Below are 9,428 nucleotides of genomic sequence, written 5' to 3'. Positions count from 1 at the left end.
CGAAAATATCAAATCAAAGAGGAGTTGTTGTAAACGGAAAAATAAATCGTAAAACTAACACAAGTTACCAGACTGTGATGAGAGTTAAAGGAATAATTGTTCGAACTTCAGTATCAAGTACTCAAACTCACCATTATGGTTCTATAGGTCAAGGAAGTTACAAAGTGGAAATGTGGATTGCGGCGGAAATGGAAGGTTCCAGGCTGTGGAAAAGATCTTGTGATTTCTCCAAAATACCCCACCCCACTGTAATGGTATCTTGACGGCCCATGTAAAATAGTCTAAGTGTGATGAAACTATACTGAATGGGCTTGGACACATTGGATTGAATCCGATCCCAGATAATATGGGATTTAGGTGTATTTGATGATTATAAACAAGTAAACATAAAGAATCCTCAGAAACCATTTTAAAATCAAACAACCAACATCGGTTGGAGTGTTAATCGGCACTTGCAACATTAGCATTCATCATTGGATTCTGAGTATGTATAACTACACTGTTCCAGTGGAATCACCCAACAATATATAAGTGAACCACAACAACTAGAAACGCCCAAAACACTCAAACGAGAAACTAAAAAATCATCAACAACACTTGCAAAATGGAATTATTCACCGCAATAAAGCAGTAACAAGCATATACATGTGCAAGTGAAATATATCATAATTCTGTTAGTGATATCCCTTGTAAGAAGAATTAACCCAAATAGCTGCCCACTTAACCGTTTAAACTAAAAATAGCCTGCCGATGTGTAATGCATAATCCATATATAATATGTGCATAATTAGTGAATAATTTATGTATACCGGCTAGGAAAGTATTTACAGAATCCGGCCAGCTATTTGTGTAAAGATCCATAACATCATTACAATAAAGAATGAACCCAACAAGATGCACTACTAACCAAATTAGAACAAATTTGATTACTCTAATTTACCATTTACTTCCCCCTCATAACACTGTCAAACTTATCAAAGCCTTTTCACTCATCTTTGTTAATTACCAAAATACCCAAAACTAAGATTCTGAAACAACAGATTAATACAACATCAACCGTAAGAACCAAGTAGTTGTTCCTATGGAAAATACCAAATCAACGAGGAGTTAGCCGAAACCGAAAATAAATAGAAAAAACTACATAAAAATAAAGGAATAATTGTTCCAATTTCAGAATCAGTATTCGAACTACCAGTTTGGCGTGAAGGAAGTTGGAAATTGGAAATGGGGATTGAGAATTGCGGCGAAATGTAGGGTTTCAGGCTTCGGAAAATATCTTGGCCATTTCTCCGAAATACCCCCACCCCGCCCACTGTAATGTATATTAATTAGATGGAGTAGCTAAAATACATTCAATTTTGGAGGTCGCACTAAATTTTATATTATTACTATTCATAATATCCTAGCTGCAAAAAGTAGCTCGCAGTTTGTTTGCAAAAAGATTGGAAGTTTAAATAATTAAATAAGAAATTATTTCAGTTAAACTTCAAAAAGAAATTATTTCTCCTGTCGCCAGTTGACGTTATCATATTGATACACCTTGTATAGCTCGTTGGGTAATTTTCTTCTGCATATTTTCGTTTAATAATATTATTCATTTTTCATTTCATAGAAAATGGTTTTTCAGCCAAAATAATACTACTAAGGAAAGGAGAAAAGGAAATGGAAAGGTTAGCCCCCCACCTCTGTCTCGCACATCGCTGCAAAGTTTAACTACATAGTAACCTGCTATTCTAATCCTCGACCTCCAAATCTTCCTATCTAAGGTTATGTCTTCAGTCAGCTGAAGGTGTGTCATATCCTGTCTAATCACCTCCCCTCAGTTCTTCTTCGTCCTACCTCTACCTCTCATAACCCCTGCGACTGTCAAAGTTCAACTGCGTAGTAACCTGCTATTCTAATCCTCGACCTCTAAATCTTCCTATCTAAGGTTATGTCCCCCGAAGGTGTGTCATATCCCGTCTAATCACCTCCCCGCTTTCTTGCTTACCTCTACCTCTCATAACCCCTGCGACCGTCAATCTCTCATACCTCCTAACTGGCGCATCGTCACACCTCCTCTCACATCTCTAAACCATCTCAATCTCGCTTTCCTCATCTTGTCCGCCACGGAGGCCACTCCGACCTAGTCCCGTATATGTTCATTCCTGATCATATCTCTCCTAGTATGACCACACATCCATCTAAGCATCCGCATCTCCGCTACCTTCATCTTTTGAACTTGAACGTTCTTGACTGGCCAGCATTCTGTCCCATACAACAATGCTGGTCTAATCGCCACTTTATAGAACTTACTTTTTAGCCTTGGCAACACCTTCTTATCGCAAAGCACCTCGGAGGCGAGCCTCTATTTCATCCACCCCTGCTCCAATACGATGTGACATCATCATCAATCTCCCCGTTCCTTGTATTATAGACCCAAGATACTTGAAACTCCCTCTTCTGGGTATAGCTTGTGCCTCGATCTTCACTTCCACATCTATCTCTTGCATCACATCACTGAAATTGTACTCCATGTACTCCGTTTTAGTCCTGCTTAACTTGAAACCTTTCGATTCTAAGATCGTTCTCCAAACTTCCAGTATATCGTTAACTCCACTACGCGTCTTGTCAATCAAAACTATATCATCTGCAAAAATAACATACACCACGACACCTCCCCTGAATATGTCGCGTCAATTCGTCCATCACTAAGGCAAATAGAAATGGGTTAAAAGACCGATACCTGGTGCAACCCCATCACGATCAAAAAGTGTTCTGAACCCCCTCCCACTGTCCTAACTCGAGTTTTTGACACCCTCATACATGTTCTTAATTTCCCTGATGTAGGCAACAGGCACACCTCTAGACTCCAACCATCTCCAGAGGATCTCCCAAGAAAGTTTATCATATGCTTTATCCAGATCAATGAACACCATGTATAAGTCAGTCTTTTTGTCCCTATAGCTATACTGCTCCATCAATCTCCTAACAAAATGAATAACTTTTGTAGTTGAGCGCCCTGGCATGCATCCAAACTGGTTCTCGGATACCGATACTTCCCTCCTCATCTTTGTCTTGATCACCCGCTCCCACATTTTCATAGTGTGGCTTAGCAACTTGATACCCATATAATTATTGCAACTCTGAATATCGCCCTTGTTCTTGTACAACGGGACCATTGTACTCCACCTTCAATCCTCTAGCATCTTAGCCGTCCTAAATATGACATTAAATAACCTAGTCAGCTACGCCATACCTGCCTCCCCGGCGCTCTTCCAAAAGTCTACCGGGATCTCATCTGGCCCGATCGCTCTTCCCCTTCTCATCTTACGGACATCCTCCTTAACCTCTGTCGCCTTTATGCACCTACAATACCCAAAGTCTCTACGACTCTCGGAATGCTCTAACTCCCCCAACATGATATCTCTATCCCCTTCTTCGTTCAAGAGCTTACGGAAGTACATTTGCTATCTTCGTCTAATGTGTGCGTCTCTTACCAACACTTCGCCATTCTCGTCCTTGATGCACTTTACTTGGTCCAGGTCACGAGACTTCCTCTCTCTCGTCTTGGCGAGTTTATACAACTTCCGATCCCCGCCTTTGCACTCGAGCTGCATTTTACTCCACTACTATTTTATACAAGTGTTAACGTAAAAGATATAATAGTGTACAGTAGTAATATTCATCGAGAAACTCCATTGGATGTGTTTTAACTTGATTGTAAAATAGTGCTACATACTTATTTACACTGAACATTTTATATTTATTAATTTAATTTACCATGATTAAGTAATGTAATAGAGAAAAATTATACATTAATTAATCACGGTGAAATAATAGTTATGTAATTTTCAGTACATATCATTCATTATTAATTTGGTATAAATATTCATTGCAGATAAATTTTTACTTTTATAAAATAATATAAATTAAGAATAAAATCAGAAAAAGGCAGGATAGAGCATATTTTTGGAACAATTCAAAAGCGAACACGCAAAAAATACTCGAGGAAAGGAGGAATTCCTTTTCATATAGAGTAAAACCTAACCAATTTAAGTATATATTTTTTTTTTCCGATTAAGAAGTATGAAAATTATCCATTTCTCATTTCACATAATTAATAGGCGCCTTTTTCTTTTTTTGGATATATACGCGCTTAATAATATTATCCATTTCTCATTTCATAAACAAATTGTAAATAGTATCGTATAGCAACTAAGTAGTAGAAGAAGAAGCCGTAAAAACTAGCTGCCTCGCGAATATAAAAGAATTAAAAAATAATTACATCTTCAATGGCCGTAAAAACTAGGCCCCCGCAAATTTCAAATTAATATCAATGAGGCACAATTAGAATTGCGCCATAAAATGGTGTGTAGAAGCCCAATACTCGTATCCACCTATAAGCACGACAAAACACAGGACATTACCTTTTTGAAATTGTCTATATCGACTACAACTATCAGAAAAAGAAAAAAAAAAGTGCGTCTTCAATGATGTCATAAAAACTGGCTTCCCCGCGAAATTCAAATTAATATCGATGAGGCACAATTAGAATTGGGCCATAAAATATTGTGGGGTGGGGGGGGGGGGGGTGTAGAAGCTCAATACTCGTATCCACCTATAAGCATGATAAAAGCAGGACATTAGTTTCCTGAAATTTGCCTATATTGACTACGACTATAAAAAAAATTAAAAATAATTCCACCTTCAATGACGCTGTAAAAACTAGTTTCCACGCGAAATTCAAATTAATATCGATGACGCACAATTAGAATTGGGCCATAAAATGGCGGGTAGAAGCCCAAAACTCAAATCCACCTATGAACACGACAGGGCAATTTGCACGATTACCCTTCATACAGACTGGTCTTTGATTTTTGCCCCTCAATTCATTGGTCTTTAATTTTTGTCCTTCACTTAAAAAGGTGGCGGAAATTAGTCCGAGGTTTTGGGTTCGAAACTCAGTAGAGTAAAAAATAATAGTAATATTTTCGCGAGGAATAGGAAACCTATGCCTATGCCTATTCGGGCGAAGTTACCTATGGGAAGCAAACTTTGCGACAAAGCTTTACATAGAAGCTATCTCTGGGAAGACAAACTTTGCGATTTTTTTTTTTTGTAAGACAAACTTTGTAAGGCAAAGTCTGCCGCATAAAAATGAACCTCAAAAGATTGACAATCGGCTAAAAAAAAAAAAAAAAATCTAGCCTTGCAAGTTTTTTTTTTTTTTTAATTGAATAGTTGTTACTTGAAACCCATAATCTCATGGATATTTTGGATAAGGCAAAATTTTTTTAGCCATAAAATGGTGGACAAATATTAAATACCCGACAAAAATTTTGGGATAAAATTAAAGACCACCTCAAAAGATTGACAATCGGCGCAAAAAAAAAAAATGAACAGGACAAAAACATGACACTAGTTTTCTGAAATTTACCTATATTGACTCCGAATATAAAAGACATTTAAAAATAGTTGTTACTTAAATGTCGCGGTAAAAACTAGCTTCCCCATGAATAATGTGGATAAGGCAAAATTAGAATTGGGCCATAAAATGGTGGACAGAAGCCCAATATTCGGATCCAACTATATGCCCGACAAAAACGGGTTGTTGGTGAACAAGTAAGACGAAGGCCTCGTTTCCAAACACAGCATTGTATCCAACACGTGTCAAATGCTGGTACGTCTATGAAGTCTACTTTTTCTTTTTATTTTTTGGAAGTCTACTTTAACGTTACAAACGACGACCTTGACAAAAAAATAAATAAATAAAATTTAGAGAAGATCCAAAAAAGCAAGGGGCAGGTGACGGAAGATGCACGTCCCGTTACAGACGTAATTGTAATAGGACCAATACGACATCGTACTGGTCAATTAACAGTAACAGTCTCTAGATATAATTGAAGAAAAGGACAAAATTAAATTTGCATTTAAGATGAATTTCATGTGAATTTACATTTACGTCCAACGTCCACATGAGAATCGGATCAAACGCCTTATCCGTGTCTCCAATTTTTTTTCTCTATAAATAGCAATTCATACTCTTCCCATTTCTTTGCTTCAGTATAGGCATAGCTCTGAAAAAGTCACAGAGAGAGAAAGTGAGTGAGTAAGTGAGAGAGAGAGAGCTTTCGAAGGTGGTCTTCATTTCGTAAGTTTTTTTTTTTCCCTTTCTAATTTTGGTTTTGTCTTAAATAGTGTATGATTTTGCCTGAGAATTAGGTAGTTGTGATTTTTATCTCTTTTTTTTGATAATTATGTTGTAGTTCTTAGATATTCCTCGTTAGATTTGGTTAATGCTTGTGGAGAGGAAAATCTGTACCGCTATAGCTGAAATTGGAATTTTTTTTTACTGTTGATTTACCCCTTGTTTGTCAATTTTGGGCAAGATCTTTATTTTAGGTGCAATTTAGATATTTATCGTGAAATTTGTAATATACCTAACCGGATAAAGAAACTGTTTAGCAAAACACGTGTAAATAAACAAAATTACACTTAGTGATAACATAACACTGTAATTAACTTTACTCTAGATATGTAAATTGTAAATTGGAATTTTTTGCTGTTCATTTACGCCTTGTTAGGTCAATTTTGTACAGGATCTTTATTTTTGGTGTTAGATATTTATTGTCTGGAATTTGTTGGTGGAGAGAGGATTTTGTAATATATCTAACTTGATAAAGAAACTGTTTGTAAAGCACGTGTATATAAACAATTACAATATTTAGAGATAACATAACACTTTAATTAGATCTACTCTAGATGTGTAATATTTAGAGTTTCAGTGTAAGTTTTTTTTTTTTTCTGTTTTGTCTTAAATATTCTGTTGTATTACTGTATGATTTTGCTTTAGAATTAGGTCGTTATGATTTTTATCTCTTTCTTTCGATAATTCTGCTGTAGTTCTTCAGATTTGGTTATAATGCTCTCATAAATGATTGTGGGAGAGGAAAATCTGTACGCTATAGCTGAATTTGGAACTTTTTTACTGTTGATTTGTGCCTTGTTTGGTCAATTTTGTACCAGATCTTTATTTTAGGTGTAAGTTAGATATTCATTGGAAAATTGTAGGTGGAGAAAGGATTTTGTAAGATACCTAACCGGATAAAGAAATTGTTTTGTAAAACAACGTGTAATAAACAATATTACACGTAGTGATAACATAACACTGTAATTAGATGTGTAAATTAACAGAGCTAAGATGATACCTTTTGAACCATACGCCTTTATTAGTGGCCAGTTAATGGTTAATTTTGTACAAGATCTTTATTTTAGGTGCAAGTTAGATATTTATCGTCGGAAATTTGTAGGTGGAGAAAGGATTTTATAATATACCTAACCGGATAAAGAAACTGTTTTGTAAAACATGTGTAAATAAACAATATTACGCTTAGTGATAACATAACACTGTAATTAGATTTACTCTGGATGTTCAAATTAACATAGGTAAGATGATATCTTTTGAATCGATGGCCTGTATTGTGGCCACTGGCCAGTTATGGTCAATTTCCTGGTGCTGTTGACTTTACATATATACATGCCTTTTCTTTTCCCTGTGAAGTTCTAAGACCCTTCTGGTGGACAACTCCAGCTAAATTTGAATCTCCTCTAGCAATTGCTCGAGTATTTTAAGCTAAGATATTTGATTTTATGTTCTTTTTTACTGAGGTCTGTTTAGTTACCTGAATAATGCCTTTTCAGTTTCCATAGGAAAAGATTTAAGATGGTTATAGTCCTTTGAAACAAACAATTATATTCCATAGTTCTCCCACCAGTCTTGACGGATCTTGTTTGTCGAGTCTGCAGAGCATCCGGGGCAAGGCGAGTGGGGTGTGGATATCTTCTCAAAGTCAAGTTTTCTGATTAACTGAACAATGGAGGTACTTGGAAAATCTATGGTAGCAGTGCCTACAAATGTTATATATCTGTCAACTATTCTTGGCCAAGATGGCCCAAACCCTGTTCACAAGTGTGATTGGAAATGTCAAAATGAACATGTGTGTGGGAACATGTACCGCTGCCGTCTAACTGGGCTGACACACATTTGCGACAAAAACTGTAACCAGCGAATATTGTATGATAACCATAACTCTCTTTGCAGAGTTAGCAAACAGATTTTCCCTTTAACTCAAGTGGAAGTGCAGGCTGTGAAAGGTGTGCGAAGGAAGTTTGATGCTGATAGTTCCCCTTCTGATAGCTGCGCCTTTAAGCGCAGAAGGGATGCACATTTCCACCCATCACCATTTGAGAGATCTTTCACTGCTGTTAGTCCCATATGCAGTCAAGTTGGAGATGGCATGGACATGAGCTAGAAATAATAAATTTCCATCCTTTCATCTGTTTAATTTTCCTGTCTTTTGGGAGAGGATTAGGAACAATTTCATAATTCAAATGGCAGACCTGATTGTCTTGCCATTATGTAGGAGAACTTATATTTGACATTCCTGTGGGACTGTAGCTTTATAACTGTTTAGGAGTAACTATGTTATGTCTGCAAATGCTGATAATGCGCTCGAGTTGATGTCACATGAAGGCTTTAACTATATATAGTGCAGCATTTTGTATAACCTCTATTTGGTATTACTGTCTAGTGACTTTACAACTTAGTAGTTACAGTTGTCCCTTTTTTGAGTTGTCAAAGGCCTGTGTTGGCTTGCTGGACTTCTTTAGTTGCCTACTAATCTCTGTGATTAACTTTGGGAGGTCTATTGGAATCCAGTCAGTGGAAATATGTATACTTTGTTTGCTTTCCTACAGGAACTTGCCCCATCAGATGAAGAACGCTCTTTTCAGTGAGCTCATTAAAGCTCACCTACATTTATGACTTCTACTTCCTATTTCTTTGGCAGATTTTGGAAGAGAGCTTTTCACACTGTTGCAATAGTCTCCTCTTAATTCACTTATTGTTTGCTTTTTGAATTTTTCATATAAGGCATCCTAAAATGGTTTTACTTTTGCAGGAACTCAAAAATTTACAGTCAGGAGAGTTGCGATATATAGCTTATCATATTGATGTTTTATAATCTGTCGTATTCAGTAGCAGCAGAATCACGAGTTTGTAACTGACTCTGTTCTTTTCTTATTCAGCAGATCTGTGATCTTCCGCGAGGTCTAGACTTTGAACAAATAGAATCAGCTATAAGCCTTGAACTCTTAAACAGGGACAGGTCTGTAGAAGAATCTAACAACTGCCAAATTAAGTGGTGTCAGCTAACCACGTTGACGTGTGACTGCCATGCTGTATCATTGTGAGTAATATAGCCTAATTCATGTCTGATCTTGTGAAAGCAATGTCCTATTTCGTGGATCGCTTCGAGCCAGCAGTCTGGTGTTTATTTCTGCCGATCTGTATCTGCTTTTCTGGTAGTGTTACCTGAAGAGGAATCTTTAGCAGCCAAATCAAGGGGTGTCTGCTGACCACATTAAAGTTACTAGCCCGTTGTTCA

The 9,428-nt window shown here is 36.7% G+C and overlaps 1 protein-coding gene across 1 annotated transcript; it reads left to right on the top strand.

The window, feature by feature from the left end:
- The first annotated feature begins 5,957 nt into the window (after positions 1-5,957).
- LOC132056302 (uncharacterized) lies at positions 5,958-8,547 on the top strand. The gene is made up of 2 exons (XM_059448431.1): positions 5,958-6,133; positions 7,789-8,547. Exon 2 carries the CDS (start codon positions 7,857-7,859, stop codon positions 8,292-8,294), a length of 438 nt encoding a protein of 145 aa, XP_059304414.1. The 5' UTR covers positions 5,958-6,133; positions 7,789-7,856; the 3' UTR covers positions 8,295-8,547.
- Positions 8,548-9,428: the final 881 nt, after the last annotated feature.

Source organism: Lycium ferocissimum, chromosome 5 (genome assembly GCF_029784015.1).
Source record: "Lycium ferocissimum isolate CSIRO_LF1 chromosome 5, AGI_CSIRO_Lferr_CH_V1, whole genome shotgun sequence".
Taxonomy (NCBI): Eukaryota; Viridiplantae; Streptophyta; class Magnoliopsida; order Solanales; family Solanaceae; genus Lycium; species Lycium ferocissimum.
This window is presented reverse-complemented; position numbering and strand designations above follow the sequence as displayed.